We start from the raw sequence: 17,627 nt of genomic DNA on the forward strand, positions 1-17,627 counted from the left end.
TTAAAACCAGAACGTGTTTAATTTCTGAGCTAATAATTTTTTTCCCCAACATAGAACCATTTTTTGGTTTGGGGTTGTTGGTTTTTTTTTGTTTGTTTTTTTTCCATTTTCTTCTTGAAGTGAGAAAACAATTTATTTTTTATGTTAGGTTAGCCACCAGGCCAAAGAAATAATTTATTCACATAGTTGTCCTCAAACCTGACCTGGTACACCACCCATTACTTCTGCTTCTACTTCTCATGTTGTTTTGCTTAACAAATTAGCACTATGCAACACCTGAAGACTTATGCTACCTGGATGGAGAACTGGCTGGCATCTCAAAAAGCAATCACCAGTGGTGGATCAGTGCTACATAAAGGTATTTCTGACGAAGTTACAGAGGAAGGGACACTTATACTAGTCACCATTTTCATCAGTTCCCAATCAATATGAAATTGCTATTCATAAAATTCATAGATTTAAAAATGAATGGCAAAATGTTCAGTAATACTGAGAGGAAAGTCATCCAGAGTGAGCTAGATTACTTGGTAAGTAGAGCCCATTTAAATGAGACGTGTTCTAATATCACATTGTGCAAACTTCTATATCTGGAAGTAAGAAGTGGGGGGGTTAAGTACAGACTGTCCTGGCCAACAGTGACTCTGAAAAGGATCCAGGAGGTTTATGAGAAAGAAGCAGCCTAACATGAGTTTCTTGTGCTGTGAAGTAACAAAAATTCTCATGCAGCCTATGGATGTAGAAGTAGGGATATGGTGAACTCCAGAGGGACCCTGTGTTGTCCTGGTGTTCAGGTTTCTAAAACAATACTGGAAGATAGAGTTAGAAGACTACAAAGATAATATAAGGCTAGTGTTAATTGCAAGTATAGGGGAAATAAAATAAGAAAACTTGTTTTGTGGTGAAATGTTAAGAGGTAAATGTTACATCGCTAGATTAGAATGAGGTGAACTCTATTTATCTATCCTTATTGTCAATTGCATTACAAATATAAATGATCTGAGCGAGCAAAGTAAAACATTTAGTATATTTTTCTCATTACCAAAAGATTAAGAAGAATTTGACCATCCTGTATGTGTACTGGTACAAGTTAAAAATGCGAAATCTGGAAGTATGCTTTAGTCTCTTAGAGGAAGATAAAACAAGAACCAGTGACTGGAAGTAGAAATTAGGGAAATTCAAATGAGAAATTAGGCAGAAATATTTAACAATGAGAGTGATTAACCTGTGGACACCGTGGGAGGTGCTCACTTGTCAATCCCTTGTTATCTTCTAATCAAAGCTGAAGTCTCAGGAAGAAATGGTTTCATTATTGAAGATCTGCTTTGGGCAAGCCCAAACAAACAGGGCCCATAGCCAGTTGAAACTTAATGACCCACAGTATATACAGCATCAGACAAGAAAAGATAATATTCTCTTCTGAATTTATACCTTTGTGCATCTTCATGTTTCTCCCAGTTTGGGACTTTTTCTGAACAGACCTGGTAATGTTTCAAAGATGCCAGCTCTGGCAGAGCCTTGATAAAAAGAAACATTAGGCAAGGAATGGTTTTGAGATCCTTAAACACATTTTCCCCCAAAAGAAATCTGTCTCAAAGAAAGAAGGATGAATTCCTTTTTGTTCTTACCATAATATTTTTTTCTGAACATTTCTGGACAATAATGCTATCAGGTTTCCACATACATCTCTTTTTCACAAAATGATCACGCCAAAATGGTCCTCTGTATGGTGGGTAAGGAGTTCAGGCTCTGTGGAGGACTTAATCCTTGGCATGGCTGCCAGCAGGGACATTTTTAGTTTGATGCGGATACCACAGCTGGTTTTGAGAGCATATTTCTGATGCATTCCAAGGAGTCTTTTGGGGTAGATTTAGGCTGTTAAATCCTCTGCACCTTTTTAATCTGCTTCAGCACTTTTCACATTTGCAAAGGCAGAATTAAATGGTTCATGAAATATCTTGTAAGAAATGAAGATGACAATATAAAGTAATGGAATAAGCTATTGTTAATATCAGATATCTGCATGCCTAACAGTCACTGCACATTGCGGAATAAAAAATGTTCAAAATAAATGATACTTCTCAACTCAGGGGATAAATTATGCCACAGGTAAGATGCTAAACAGTGAAAAAGAAGAGATTTACCTTGATGGAAAGGTTCAGCCACATCAGCAACCCCTGCACTTCATATTCTCTTACGGGTTACAGGCGACATTAAGGAGGAATAATTATAGCTGGGGGAAAAAAGATCAGGAAGTCTATTAATGCTTTTGTAAAAATCTTTAAATTTTTCAAGCCCTATCTGTATTCTCTGGAAAGACTGAAAGGGAGGCTGGTTTAATTTCTATTATTTGTTGTACTTTGTAGAGAAGTCAACTTTCTCAGATAGGCAAAAATGGTCTTTTGTACTTCTGTAACACTTTCCATATTCCAGGGTGTTTTGCCATGGTTTTAGATACATTCCACTCCTGCTTGATAAACTTATTTTCACGCAGGATGTGGTGGCCTACTGACACTTCTCCGTGACCTGCAAGAAGAAGTGGAGTATCCTGTAGTCACCAACAGCTTTAGCAAAGGGGAATTTTTTTGCCAACAGAAATTACAAGAGAGCACTATGGAGGCAGTGTGCATTTGTCCAAACTGATATTGGGCAACAAGGTTGAGCAGAGGCCTTAAAGGAACAAAATACTAGTAGAAATGGACTTTGCAGCTCACCTAAAGCACAGCTTTCCAAGCAGCACATCACTTTTTGTTGTCACATTCAAACATTGGTCACTACTGACTGGAAGAGACTGAATGACCTGGGGCAATGGGCATGTTTCTTTCAAGAGATGTCTTATCCAAATATTGGCTCTGTACAGTAGGATTGGTCAGAAGATCTTATTCTAAAATTTGATGGCTCCCAGAGTCAACTCTGAGCTTTCCATTGCTGAGAGGCAAAACCTGCCAATCTCCGTTTGAAGTTGGACCAAGAACTTGGGTGGGTTTGGCCTAGCAGAAGACCTGTGGGAGGATGTTAAGCTATCTTCTGGAATTAGCTCCAAGTAGGTTGTTTTGCCTCCTGTCTTCCATGTTGATTTGCACAACTGTCAATCCTTATACACAGGTATTTGTAATATTTCTTCTGGTGACCTGAACTAACCAGAAGTAATTTCAGAAGTACAGACCTCTAGCAGCAGAGATCCCACCCGCCAGACCTTCAACTTGTATGAACTGGCATTGCTACAGTGACTTTTATAGTTGAACTAGTTTATAGCTGCAGAAGATGGATCTGCTTCAATATTTGTGTTGCCGACCATCCACAGAATGGCTGGACAGAACAGAAAAGTGAAGGACCTGCTGGGTCAAGCTGTTCTTCCTGCTGCACTGGTAGCATTTTCTCCCTATATATTTTCATATTTCCTTGTTAAACTGGGTTCCCTGAGTCCACAAAATCATAGGATGACCTGCTTTCTGGGACTGTTTTGATCTCTTTTTCCCATGTCTCCTCCCATACATGAGGAATATCCAGTATAAGTGAGACCCACCAGATATCTTGCCATGTTCTTCTAAGTGAACCTAAAAGAGTTTGATTCTCATTGGGGAGGGCTGATACTGACCTTCTGTCCTCTGTTCAGGCAGTCAGGCTGCTCTTCCCGCGCTGGTGCTTGGGCCAGAGAGGCCTGAGTCTTTGGGTTTGTTTCTGCATTTCGTGAGATTCACACCTGGGATGCAAATGTCTTCAACAAGAATGAAAAGGAAACACTTTCCGATTTTCGTCTTTCACAGCAATTTGGGGCAATCTGAGATTGAATTTATTCACCAGTTGAAAGGGAAAGGGAAATCAAGCCAGCATCTTTCTTTTGAGCCAAGTTTTTTCTTGCCTACCCCGGTGCAGCCTCACACAAAAGAGCTCTGATCACTCTAACTAGGTGCTTGTTCCAATTATAGAAAGATCTAGCGTTGGTTACATAATTGCCCACTGCACATAGGCACACGGCATTGTTATACTACAAAAGCCTCTTTCCCCCCCTCCTTCCCCCCCCTTCCGCAGCAGACCCAGCATCAGCCTGTTTAACTTAGAGCTGCGAGGAACAGAATTAATGTGATGCAACCTCCCATAGCTTTTCCAGGAGAGGCCAGCAAAAATCAGATACTGACCTGCTCCCTTTGCTGGGAGCTTTGCCAACATGTGCTGTCTAGAGATTAAAGCAGGGGATTGATAGCCTGGGCCGCAGTCTTAAGTATCCCGGGTAGAAGCAGCGAGCTGTGATCAGGAATCAGTGGCTGTGCTGAGGTTACATTCTCTATTTTGGATTATTATATGCAGTAGCACAGTAGCTTTAAATGGATGCCCTGCTATTATGCTCAGTATCAGCCTGAGCTGTGGAGGTCATGAATTTGCAAACACAAAAATCTACAGCAAAACTTCCACAGTCTGTAGTAAATACAGGAGCAGTAGATCTTTTTCCTGTATTTCTTATTTATTCTGTGGTTCAGAGCGGTTACTTCACGTTCACGCAAACTGCACGCATTTCTCTCTCATTTTCTCAGTAGTACTTCATGTGCACATCTCCCTGAGTTTTTATTTTCTTCCTCTTTTAACATCACCCTCTAAACTGTAAAGCTTCCTTCCAAAAATAGTCTTTCCTACACAACTGGTAATGGTCCAGGACTGAGCTGGGATGCTTCACTGCCCCCCATCAGTTCAAAAGCTCCCATCTGTCCAAGAAGAGAAAGAAACTTATGGGATTGTAGGCAGTTTTGCCATCATATGGCTGATGCAGCAACTGGCCATGTGAGCCCTGTACCCTCAGTGTGCTGGCAGGGTAATCGCCCTTAACTCTGCCCTTCGTAATTTGTAGCTGCTTTGTTTCTTGGAGATAATATTTAGCAGGAAGCCCACATTATGCAGGTATTTATGTTAATATCTGCTGCAGGGGACAAGGGAGGAAAACAAAAGTGAAGCGAAGCCAGATGGAAACAAAAGGGGTACCCAGCAAAGTTTCCCAATATTATGTTGATCTTTTAGGAAAATCTTTAATATACTATTGTCCCACAGTTGGGGAGAAGGTGGACAGGTTACCTGTACAACATTTTCCACAGGAGTTTGGATGAAAAACCTGTTCATCCTGGAAGACAGTCTGGTCATCAGGACCTTTCCCTGAGCCCCATGTCCTGGTTTATTACTTCTAGCAGCTGAGACCTTTTGCTTCAAGTGTTTCTAGATCCCTTTTTCCCCCATCTCTACCTTTTTCCGTGCAACTGTATCCCTGCAAATGTGAATGGATATTTCTTGTGGTGATGTTTTCCTGGATTTGTTTCAGTCTTTCCAGCATCCTGCTGGAAACAGTAACTCTCAAAGAATTACTAAGTTCCTTTTGGTCTCATTCTGGTTTTGGTCTCTGGCATCCTTTTATAGTATTCAGGATTAACTGTGGTGGCTGTGTCCTTAATTCTGTCCCAAGTACTTCCAGTTTTCCATGATAGGTTCCTAGGTGTTATTGAATTGCATGTTTTCTTTATCAGAAAGATATTGACAGGAAACAATGTTGAGCTGCTTTCTTTTCACAATGGGAGAAAAGTTCAATCAGGAATGCTGGGTTTTAAGTGGGTGAGTATCAACCTAGGTATTTGCCTCAGGGAATATGTCTCTCTTACACTATTTATGACAATTCAGCAATAGTTTTTCATTCTCTGCTTGGTTCTTTCTCTCTTATTGTAATCTTTATTGTCAGAAGACTTTGGTGAAAAGATTGGTTTTGCATTGAACCTTGAATACAATAAAATTTATTACCGTTTTCATTTCTTATAGTAAGGAGCTAAAGGTTAGCTGCAGAGAAGGTGTTTTTTTGTTTCATTCTGCAATTATTTTTCTTGTCGCCAACAGCTCTTTTATTCTTGATGAACACAGTTGTTTTGCTGGTTCACTCTCTTGGACAGAGAACAGCAGTTTCTGAGATATTTATGATGCACATCTCTTTGGCCTTTGGAATTATACCCTTAAATGTAAGCTGATGTTAGGCAGCCATGTGTGCATTTCCCTGAATGACAAAAGCTAAGTATAGCTGCATAGTTTACGCTATCAATTTATGCTGCTTAAGGATCTGACCGCTCGATGGACGACATTGTTTTGTGTTTAACAGCAGCAGGACAAGCGGTGAGAGCAGACACGGCGTTGCCAGCCCACGTGCTACAGCTGTAGGTGCCGGTGCTCACACCTGACCCTGATGTGTCACGACAGCCAGACTCGCACAGCACCCTGGGCAAATCCGCACCCTTCGCTAAGGAGCGGTTCTGATTTTTAGTCAATGAAAGCGCATCAGTGCCCGTCCAGCACCTGCATAGATGTAGGAAAGGAGCACCCTGGCATCCGCGTGTGGTGTTTCTACCTTCTCCCATGGTTTTTGGTACATATCTATGTATATACGGATACATATATACATCCCTTCTCCCAGCTGCAGGACTTCCAGTGACAAAACACCAAAAGCCTACTGAAGTATTTTTTGGAGATTTTTTTAAGAGTGCAGGAGACGGCTTTTCTCAGCAGCCGGGGCCAGGTCGGAAGCCCCGCTGCTAAAGCGGAGATTGTGTGACCCCGTTGCACCCCGGGCCGGGGGGTGCTGCCCATGCACCCCCTCCCTCGCAGCTGGGCGCACCCCTGCGGCAGGCGCCGGGGCGTGAGGGCAGCGCGGGGTGACAGCCCCCCCGCCGCTCCCCGGTGGGCTCGCCCAAGGGCCGCCCCTTGCAGTCCCGCCGCGCCCCCGCCGCTCCCAGCGCCCGCGGCCGGAAACTCCATGTCCCAGCACGCCACGCGGGCAGGGCAGTACCACGTGCGCGGCGAAGCGGGGGGAGGCGGCTGGGGCGCGGGAGTTGAAGCGCCGCCGCGCCGGCGAGGCGGTAAGTGCCGGCTCCATGCGCCGGCTGCGGGCTCGGCGTGGTGCCGCAGGGTCCGGCGGGCGGGGACCCGGCCCCTCGCTGCCCTCTCACCCCTCGCCGCGGCCTCGGGCGCCGCGGCCCGGTGCGGCCCCTCGGCGCCGCCGGGCAGAGGGGTCAGGGCCCAGGCAGCTGTTGCAGGCCGCGGGCTCGGGGACTTGGTTGCCGTAGGGCTCGGCGGGCTCGGGGGTGTCTCTGCAGCCGGGGGGGCGGGCGCTGTGCCGGGGGGCACGGCACGTTACGGCACGGCTGAGGGGGAATCGCAGGCAGCCGGAGCCGGCCTCTCGCGTCCTTGACGGGGAGCCCTCGGGCCGCGGCGCTGAGGGGCGGATCGGCCCAGCTGGGGCTTGGTGGCGGCCCCGGCCGCGTCGTCCCCGCCGCCCGCGGGGGTGGGCAGCGCTCGCTGCGGGGACGGCCCTGGGTCCCCAGGCTGTCACACCTGGGCGCCGGGAGGAGTCGGTGAGCGCCCGGCCCGGCTCCCCCGAGCAGGAGTGGGAGCAGCCCGGCGGGAGGAGAGGGAGCCCTGCGTGTGCGAAGCCGTGTGAAAGGCGAAACAGCCGGCTCAGCTCGGCCAAAGAAGAGCTGGAGGTGATTCATCAACGCAGGCCTTAAGGAGAGGCGGTGACATCCTGAGCTGTGTGTCACAGCTGACAGGGTCTTTAAGATACCCCTAGGGTGGCTCATTTACATGGAAAAGGCTCCTTGACACCTTATGCAAAACTTCGTAATACAATTGATTTCTGACAATTCCATTTCTGCACCTTATATTGAAGGGGTTTTAATTTTCCCCTTTTTATTGGTACAACACATTAAGCGTGAAAAAACTTTGTTGCTAAAAGAGCTCAACTGCTCTGCCTGGTTATTTGCTACCTAAAGTTCCCATCTTCTGTTCGTGACGTACAGCTGGCGGGTATGGCAATAGATGTGATGTCACGAACTGCAGATTATAGCTGCAGGTAGGAATAAGATGCAAGAACAGATGGACTTGCATCCTGCTTTCAAGCAAATGTTCTTTTAGTAATAAAGAAAGTGAAGGAAAAAATAATGAAAGAGAGAGGCATATTTTCTGTGTTAAAAAAAAGTCACTGCCTGCACCTTTCGCTTTCGAATAAATGAAATTTTACAGAAATGTACAAGGAGCAGGAATGGTTTAATTAAAACGCGTTGCAGAAAATGTCTTTTGAAGGTGAGAGAGGATACAAGAGTTTTCTGTACAAAAGACATCAGTCTTCCAGAAAGAAGCCCCCAAATTTCTAGAATTTCATTGAGGCAGGGGGAGGAGGGCAGCTTTGCTTTGGGGAAATGTGTGCTCATATGGCTGCAGTCAGGGGGCCAGGTTTATTTTCTCTTGTGTTTGATCATATCAGATTCAGAGGAGTCCTGATCAGTCAGCTACCCCTTCCAACAGGGGAAGGAGCTGGGATGCTGCAGGCAGCTCTGACAGGTGCTGACTGAATGTCTCAGCTTTTCTGCCTCAGAATTACCAAGGGCTTATAAGGGAATAAAAGGAAATAATAAAGTTTTGCTAAGGTTCGTGTGCAGAGGTCTCTTGTGTTATATTAGCCTATTTTGCCGATTGTGTTCTTGTGAACTACTTGGAAAGGCTTGACCTGTGTCACTCCATGTGTTTTTTGGTTACAAGGCTTCCGAGAGAAAAGGCTGACCCTGCTAAAGCTTCACAGTGAGAAGTAGGAAAGTTTCTCAATCATGTCTAAGAGTGGGAGGATTAGTGGACTCCATCTTGATGGGGTAAAAGCCCACACTGTCAAGGGTGGTTTTGAGACCTTGCAGAGTAGGTGAACCATGCCTCTTGATTTGTGGTGTAAGCAGAAAAAAAGGTCAATCATATTTTCTATACAATACCAGCCAAAGGGAAAGGAAAGAAAAATATACCTAAATTGTATTTTTTTTCAGGTCTGAATCCTCTGAAGTGACATAAAGAATTGTAATATATATATGTCACATGTATTGAATTATATGTTTACACTATATGTACGGTAAGCAAGGAATGCAGTGCCTCAGAGTGCTTAGTGTGGGAAATGCATTTGTTCCCCACTCTTGTCTCCCAGAGAAAAACTGAGAAGTGTCTCACCCCAGGCCTGTGCTTGTCCTGTGACAGAGCCAGGATTAGGCGGCTGATTCCTGCAGATGTCCATTCTACCAGTGCAATCCCTGCTTGGCCCTTGGACAGGATGGTGATGATGAGAAAACAAGCCTTGCTTGGTCACTCTGATCTGGTCCCCCATCCCCTGCACTGTGTGTGGCTGTCTGCCACCAGATGCTGGTGTCGCATGCAGCCTCCAGGGATGCATCCCCTTTTCTCCTACCACTCATCAGCAGTGAGACACTTTCACTAGTCTGGCAGAGTTTCCAACAAGTTTTGGGTGCTCTTGATGTTGCAGGAGCTCTTTGTAAACCCTGCTTTTTTATATCTTCTGTTATCCCCCTGCAATCTGCCTATCCTGTGATGTCTTCAAAACATTTGCATTGAAGGGGTGGCCTATTGCTCTGATCAGAATTGACTTTTGGTGAGCTTGTACTCCCTTCTTTCTGTCCACCTGTACTTCCTTGTAAAGCCTTTGGGACCACAAACAAATATTGTGGGGGCACAAGGTCTAGTGGTGAGTTACTATTGGGTTTGTGACCCATAGACACTGTTGAATTAGGAACAGCAATGGAACCACAGCAGAACAGCTTATGTTTGTTTGCTGTGTGATTGCTTGAGCTCTTGGCTGGGGGCAGTGCTAGTGATACATCATTAGCAAAGGAGCAATTAAAACTTGGATTGTCAGGTCCCTTGGGGCTGTAGGCATCAGATCACTACGTCCTTCTCAGATGTTACAGTTGCTGTTTTGTGTCTCGGCAGGGTTCATCAGCCATGGCACGGAGGGCCTTGAAACTGGCCTCATTGGCAGCAGCTGCTTCTGGCATCTATCTGTATGGAAACAAGTTCGTGGATCCCAATGATTTTGGAGTTGTTCGTGTGGGCCGAGCCATTGCCACAGTAAGTGTCACCCTAGTAATGTGCAGGAAGATTTCTAGGTGGGTAAGGGAACCGGACTTCACCAGAACTTTGGATTTCTTGCATTCCCTCTCAGCATTTCCAGTTGGCAGCTGGCTCTGGAAGTCAGAAGGTCAATAGGGAGCTCTTCAAGTTTCTGACAGTGGGGAGAAAAGAGGTGAAAGCATATAAGGAACAGAGCTGTCGTTTGCACATTTTGGAAAGACCCAGAAATACTGGGCTGCAGATAACTGTCACTGCTTCCCTGAATAGGGTAGGACCTTTAAGAGCAAGGGCTCACTCTGGGCCCACATCATCAGCCACCAGTCACCCAGGTACACTGTCCTGCTGCCTTTAACAGTGACCTAGTTCAAATTGTCTTGTCTACATATACCGTTTTTTACATTGGAACATTTTGTTTTAAGGATCATGGTTGTTGTATTGATATGCTACAGTAGCCATTGCCCTGTAACCCTTAGTATGTGAGATTTGGGAGGAGGAGGGAAGGTGTTTTGAGGACCATTCTCAAAGCAAGAATAAAGTGAGGATGGGAGATGATGTACTTCTGAGATTGGATTAGTTTCCAGAATCGTAAAATAAATGCTTCATCTGCCTAGCATCATTCACCCTTGCGTTGATCACTGCTCCAGAAAACCTGAGAATCGAGACTGCCAGCCAAACAGGTTTCTGCCTTATCCTTGAGGATATTCACTGATGAATCCATAAACAGCCAGGAACAAGGAGGACAGAGGCTCTGGAGGGGGTATCAGTCTCTCTATACCTCACTTGCATTATACATCTGTCACTTCAGGCCACAGTCTCCATCATTTACAGACCCCCAGTGGTAAGCAGCTGTCTGTCTGCATATTCTATGACTTCTAAGCACTTCATTAATGGGTTTTACAGGGAGTCAGCTCCTGAGGGCAGATGCAATAAGAAACAAGCTCTGTGGGCTGGCTCAGGTGCCGTGCTGTTTATATGTGCAAGCTACACCATGAACTATTGTGAAAAATGAGTGTTCATTTTGAAAGGGTAAGGGCAGAAATACAAACTCTAGTCTTTCTTTCTTACCTAGTAAGTGCTAAGCTTCGAGCTCTGTCACTGACCATAAGGCAGTGCTGCCTGGTGGCAGGGAGCAGCTGTTTCCCTCTTGCTGCACAGGAAACTGAAGCATGGAGAGGGAGCACAGCTTATTGTGGCTGGAGGGGAATCTGCTATTCGGGGTGTTTGGGCTCTCCAGTCTGCCCTTGAGTTCTGCCTGCTTGACCAGTGTTTCTCAGTCTTTCTTGAAGCCAGTGTTTTTGTGGCTATCTTCTGTTTTAAGACAATAAGTGAGAAGTGCAGTGACAAAGCTGTGCTTTGAGTGACAGTGAGAGATTACTTTCCTCATGAATAGGAAGTAGGGGAAAGGAGATTTTCCTTGCTCTAGATGCTGGCAAATCTGAAGACATGCTTGACTTTCGCATCCTCTGCCTTCAGGGAAGTCACAAGTTGTGGGCTGTAAAGCACTTCACTAGCCCTGCTCTTAAATGCATTAGAGGGTTCTGCACCCATAGTTGCAAGCAGTGACCTCCAAAACCAAGCTACCAATGCTTGGTCTCCTGTAGGTGATGGCAGCACTTGTTTATCTCTGTGTGTCTGTGTACTTTTCAAACAAGAATTTTCTGTCTCTTTTTGAATTCTGTGTTCCCTCTAATACATAGGACTGTGTATGGTTAGGTTGCTTCTGAGAGATTCTTTAGTCCTGCTGCAGCAGTGACCTCTGCCTTCCCAGCTTGGGGTCTGCTCCTTGTTGGAAGGTCAGAGGCCAGCTCTCATCTGAGCACTGGCAGCCCAGACTGCTCTTATTCCTTAGCTATGAACCAGATGAAGCCAATAGAGCAATTAGACATGTTCATTTCTAAGAAGCTGAGCTTCTCAGACTTGCTGTTTTTGTAAATGAAAGCTGATGCTGTGGCAAACAAGCAACTTTGGATATTGGTGGCATCTAGGTGGACCTAAAGTGTCTGTCCTTCAATCTAGCCTTGCCCAGGCTTTTTACCTGGATGCTTGATTCAATCATTGGACCATAGCCAGGAAAGAGCATGCTGTAATGAAGAGGCTGTAATTCTTAAAAGCTAAGTTCAGCAGCAGCACACACAAGAAATTAAGACAACTTATGGTGTAGCGAGCAAAACAAAACAAAAGCCCAGAGAAAAGAACACATGGAGGTCAAGAACTACATGGCTCTGGACAGATTTCATCTGAGTTTGATTAGAAGGATTTGAGTCTGCTTGTATTTTAAGCATACTGGTTTGGTAGTCCTTTGCAGACTTTGACGTGCACCAGCAGAAGATTTCTTCTTGAGCCTCAGTTTAGGGAACTGTCTCTCGCTTATGTGTGGGTAGACAAGTATTCAGAGGGAGCATTGTTCCATGACTTGGTAAGATCTAAGGATAGTTTTAGGAGTGGTGGAAGAGTGTAAAATATTGAGAATTCATTGATACGAAGTGTAGCTCAAGTCTTCGGGACATTTAACACTGGACTGGCACAAGATCTGTGAAAGAAGTAATCTGGCATTTGTAAGGGAGGGGACTAGTTAATCTTGTAGGTCTTTTTATGTCTCCAAGATTCAGTCTCACACTGTAATGTGAATGACAGCACTAGTCTTGGATGAGAACAAAGCCAGTGGCATGGACAGCATCATGTTTCAGACAGTTTCTGTGTTCTGGTAGAATTAGGAACCTGGCAGAGCAGTTGTGCGTTTGCTGTGTTTCTTTGAGGGTATCCCAGTTGTTTTGGGTATGTGGAAGGAACATTCTGTGCAGTAGCTACAATACATCTCAGACACTAGCAGGGATTTGGCAATGTCAGAGTTGCCTATCAGGATCATCATAACACTAATTTAGTGTTTAAGATTACGATGTAATTAGCAACCGCTTAATTAATTCCCTCTTCCTCTGTAATACAGGCCAATCTGTTAGCTGCTTCTTTTCAAGTTGGAGGTGATAATTACCCTCATGGACCAGAGATAAAATAAGAACCAGCTCAAGCCTTCATGCAAGGCCGATTCAAACCTCCCTCCATTTCAAAGTTGTTCTTTGAGGTTGTGAAGATGCTTTGAAAAATTTTTCTTCTGAATGGGTCTCTGTGTAGCTGTGCAGTTCCTGAGTTCACCAGGGGCAAGAGAGCCTGAAAAGCGAGAAAAAAAATTTGATGTGCAAGATGGGAAACATGAGAAACATAACCTCCACAAAGAAGGACTGTATCTGTAACTGATTCCCAGCTTGGTTCCCTCTTGGATGCAACTCTGAGCGTTTGATTTTTTCCCTGTTGTCAGTTCCAGTGACCTTGTCTCAAACCAGATTTGATCCCCTTGCCTCCCTGGCTTTCGCGATACATCAGCTCTGCTTTATGCCCTTCCTAGGCATGCTTGCGGTGAAAGGTGGGGCTAGTATCCTGTCCCAGCATGGGATGCTACCCCTTCAGTAGAGGGATTTTAGGAAATCTGACTTCAGATCCGAATTATCAGTTGAAATTCAAACAGCAAGTTAGTGAACAGGCTCATTTAGATGTATGTTCCCTTCTCTCCTTCCAAGTAAAATTAATAAACATGACCTGTATGTTTCTGTTCCATTTGCTGGTGTTCTGACTGTGGAAAGAGAGGAACTTCAGTCACAGGATAAAATTGTAAAGTACCCTAGATCCATTTTCAGAAATCATTAAGGCACTTAGCTATTGTTTGTGGCTATGTCTAGCTAACAAGCTTTAGCTGGATAACCCATATTGTTGTTTTGAAATTGGCTATCTGACCCTTTGGCCCTCTAGTCCTTTGTGCAGTTGAATATCCCCAAAAATACTGCTGCTTGTGCTAATTGGTGAGCTTGCCTTCAGTCACTCTGCTCCCTGCTGAGCCATCTACCCAGACTGAGCTCAGTGTGCACTGATGTGGTTAGGCAGGTTGGAGGTGTGAAGATGAAGTGTGGGATGACTCTCGGGGCACAAACAGGGTCTGCACGATCGCTGTTACTAGCAGCAGCCCTTATTGTGGAAGCCCCAGATGGCTGACTGAGAATGGGAATCTGCTGTGCAAGGCGCTGTACAGAGATGATGAAAATGCTTTGAGCTTCTCAAATAGAAGGTAGTATAGGAGTGGTGCCAAGTGTTGCTTATTTTTAATAGCTCCGTGTCAATGAGGTCCCTGCACTGCTTTCTATAAATGTTCATTGAAATTAAAAACTTTTCATTTAATTTCGTATGAGTCTGTTACCATTAACTTCACTGTGGAGCCTAAACTTTGGAGCCTAAGCTAACACGTTCTCCTTAACAGAAGTTTTGTTGTTTTGATAACTGTAGAGCTTGCTAAATGTTTCTGGTTTCATTTGCAGACGGCAGTTATCACTTATGACTACCTCACCTCTCTTCGGAGTGTCCCATATGGATCAGAGGAGTATGACTTCCTCAAATCACAGGTAGGTGATAGCACTGGACTGTGTTCCTTTGAAACTCTGCAAGGCACAGGTGTGTTGAAAAAGCCATTGCTGTAAAGCAAACCATTAATAATTCAATATGCCTTCTACCAATTCATTAACAGCAAACTGTGCTGCATGTTAGATAAGATTCTTGCAGGACATGTGTGGCCCAGTGGAGAAGGTCCCTTGTCAAGAGCAGCTACATGCAACCAGTACTCATGTGTGTCCATTAGAGATTCAAGGGCTTGGTGTATGGGATAAGATGCATTTGGGCTCTGTCACTGGTTCTGTGCTGTCCAGACTGGTTGTGTGGAGGTCAGCTGCTGAGAGGGGCCTGGCAGTGTTTTTTTACCCTGCTTATTGGTTGGTAATGGCCATGACATGAAGGCTGATGGATTTAAGTAAAAGAAGTGTGTTGGAGGGGAAGTGATAGGGATGAATCAAGCTTGTAGATCTCTCAAGAAGTAAGAATTGGGCAAAGAAATATACATCTCATTGCAAAACACATTGTTGTGTTTTGATATCAGTAATGAACATTAATAGAAAAAGCATTTATAGTGAGAAGGAAGCTAAGGCACCCCTATTGCTCCTCTCAGTCTTGTGGTGCACCTTTCTAGCCTACAGCCCTACAATACTTTGAGCTGTGGGTGCAATACCTTGAGTTTTAGTGTGTGTGTGGTGTATGTAGGCAGGGTCTCTCCAGCTATTCCAGCTGAAGGCCTCTTTGGAGTGGGAAGTAACGGCTTGTGCCAAATTAGGCCAGTCTGCATAGTATGTTTGAAGTAAGGTCTTTAACCTAAATTTTCTTCTTAGTGCATGTAGGATTTAGGCCACTGATATGATTGTAATGCATGGGGTGGTACTCTCAAGGAACTCTCAAACTGGAGGGTCTTTAAAGCTGGAAACAGTGGTGAGCCAGGTAGAAATCGGTGGCATTGGACTCCAGCATGCTTTAGTATTGCCCTGGCAGAAAATCCACATCATCAGTACAGTCTTAGAGTATTTGGCATAGTTTGCAGAGTGGCTTCCTTGGGCTTGTTCTCGTCCTTTCCTGTCTAAAGATGCCAAGCTGTTATGCTGTAACATCTCATCCCAGGTGAGGGGCACTGATGCCCTGGCATAAATGGAGATAGATGTGTCGGAGTCTGGAGCTTCACCTTCCATCTGCCCATGTCTCTGCCACATGCCTTTGAGACCTCGTTTGCAGAAGGGCTGCTTGTAGCTTTCTTGAGCGACACCCAAGTTATGGAGTTATCAGTGCTGTGGACAGCTTGTCATTTGGCAGCAGTTTGCAGCAGCCCTTGCAAATTCTTGACCTTTTGCCATGTCTTTTTGTGGTTTCATTAACCTCTGTCATGCAGGTTTTGATGGTTTGTCAATTCATGCCCCAAGCAGCCAGAAAGGGCCCTGTTTGCTGGCGCTGCACAGAGCTGTGGTCTCCCTGCTTGGCGTCTAAGACTAGCTGAGTCAGCCTCTGCGCATGGCAGAGCCAGTGGCAAGCACAGCATGTCAGCGTGACACAAGGACTCTGTGGCATGGCCAGCACAAGCCTTTGGCTGTATGAAGGGGAATGAACTGGGAGACTGGGAGACAGGAGGAAGTAGGTATGGGTATAGCATGAGTCTGTAAAACTTGTTGGCCTCTGGAGACCAGTCCTGCTGTTGGAAGGTGTTATGGAGGGCCACCAGTGAGCCTGGGACAGCACTTGTGGCTTCCTCAGCAATATCCCTGTGGAGCTTGTGCTAGCAAAGCGTCAGTTTGGCATGGGGCAATTTTTTGGGCCTGGGCAGTTAGATGCCATATACTCTTTATCTTGGTGCAGCTCTAAGTGGATGGCAACCAAGTCTTTACCATCTTGCAGGTCTTTTAACACTGTGGGAGCTCATTTTGCTGGTCTTGAACTAACTCAGAATGACCTGTAAAAAGTTGCCCCATTGGAGTTGTTACTAAAGATTAGTCACTGGATGGGGCCAAGAGGATGTGAATGCTCCTTCCAAGTAAGTGTTGTGTGTGAAGGATACTTAACCAGATGTTGCTTCTGCTAGCCTCGGTCCTGGAGAGATCTCTGGTGCTCTTAGCCATGCATTGTGCTTTCTTTGCTTTCTGTCCTTCTAGTGAGGCCAGCTTAACCTCCTCTTTGTATGCTGAGAGTCTGGAATTTTCTTTTAAGCATGTATATGAGTTTGTTACTGATTTCCAGCCTCACTTTTGGTACTGTGCCTAGAGGAGAGATTTTGTGAGGCAGGGATTTGGTGACCCTGGGACTGCAGTCAGTGCCAGCGGGTCTGGGTGCAGCTGCTGTGCCTCTGTCCCTGGTGGGGAGGTGTAACTGCATGTGTGTCTGGGACAGACTTGCAGCTGGGAGTGGAAAAACACTTTTTCTGTTCATCTCCTCCTTGTACTCAGCATACTGGTGGGTGCTACTCCAGTGCAAATAATGCTTAACTCGCTCTCCATGGAGTCACAATTAGCCATTAAACTGGAGCCTCTAAATTACTCATGGCCTCAGATGAGAGATGGGAAGTCTCAGTGGCAGCGCCAGTCACTGAGCCTGTTGGGGCCAAACAGGAACATAGTCATTAGGAAACAATTAAATGCAAAGCAGATTGAGAAGGAAATGGGTTCCCAGGGGCTTTTAGCCAGGTTCCTGCTTAGCTCCAAGGAATTCTCTTCAATCTTACTCTGTTTTTCTGTCCCTCATGGACCACTTTTGATGCTAATGCTCTCAGTCCCTCACTTCTCAGCACCTTTTTATGGCCAGAAGATTGGGGGTGTTTTACTACTTCCCATGAGGCCGGAAGCAGTAGCTGGGAATTCGGTTTGCTTCTCTCTGATTCTCGCCTCAGCCAGGAGATATGAAAATCCCACCTTCCTGATGGCACTCACAGCAACACACAACTTCCTCAGCAACAGGCACGAGAAAGAAATGTCTTAAGTTTTCCATTCCTGCCCCTGCCTGTAACGGGGATAAAACTGCTTATGGTCAGGCTTTATGTCCATCCCAGTGGTTGCTTCATCTCACCACTGGTGGCTGGACCAGGTGGGTAACTTGATCTTTCTCCTGAGTGAAGGACCCTTTCCTGGGATGTCTGCCCTTTTTCTGCCTGTGATGATAATGCCAGTGTACTGATGTCAAGGCTAGTGGTAGTCATGGTTAGCCCCAAGACATCAGATGTCTGTAGGGCTGGTGTCAGGCACGTTAGGGGAGATAGCTTTCTTCATTTCACGTCTGTTGCATTCGATTATTCTGGCCATCTTTGCACA

The 17,627-nt window shown here is 45.4% G+C and overlaps 1 protein-coding gene across 2 annotated transcripts in view; it reads left to right on the top strand.

The window, feature by feature from the left end:
- The first annotated feature begins 6,789 nt into the window (after positions 1-6,789).
- The window catches only part of ADCK1 (aarF domain containing kinase 1), a 78,276-nt gene continuing 67,438 nt past the window's right edge, over positions 6,790-17,627 (top strand). Inside the window, exons 1-3 of one of the 2 annotated variants that reach the window (XM_055716546.1) lie at positions 6,790-6,875; positions 9,778-9,915; positions 14,280-14,363. In XM_055716546.1, the coding sequence (XP_055572521.1) occupies positions 9,790-9,915; positions 14,280-14,363 (210 nt within the window). In that variant the 5' untranslated portion in view covers positions 6,790-6,875; positions 9,778-9,789. Of the gene's footprint in view, positions 6,876-7,479; positions 7,500-9,777; positions 9,916-14,279; positions 14,364-17,627 lie in introns of those variants that run through there. The other variant, XM_055716547.1, reaches the window with a different exon arrangement.

This window comes from Falco cherrug, chromosome 7 (genome assembly GCF_023634085.1).
Source record: "Falco cherrug isolate bFalChe1 chromosome 7, bFalChe1.pri, whole genome shotgun sequence".
Taxonomy (NCBI): Eukaryota; Metazoa; Chordata; class Aves; order Falconiformes; family Falconidae; genus Falco; species Falco cherrug.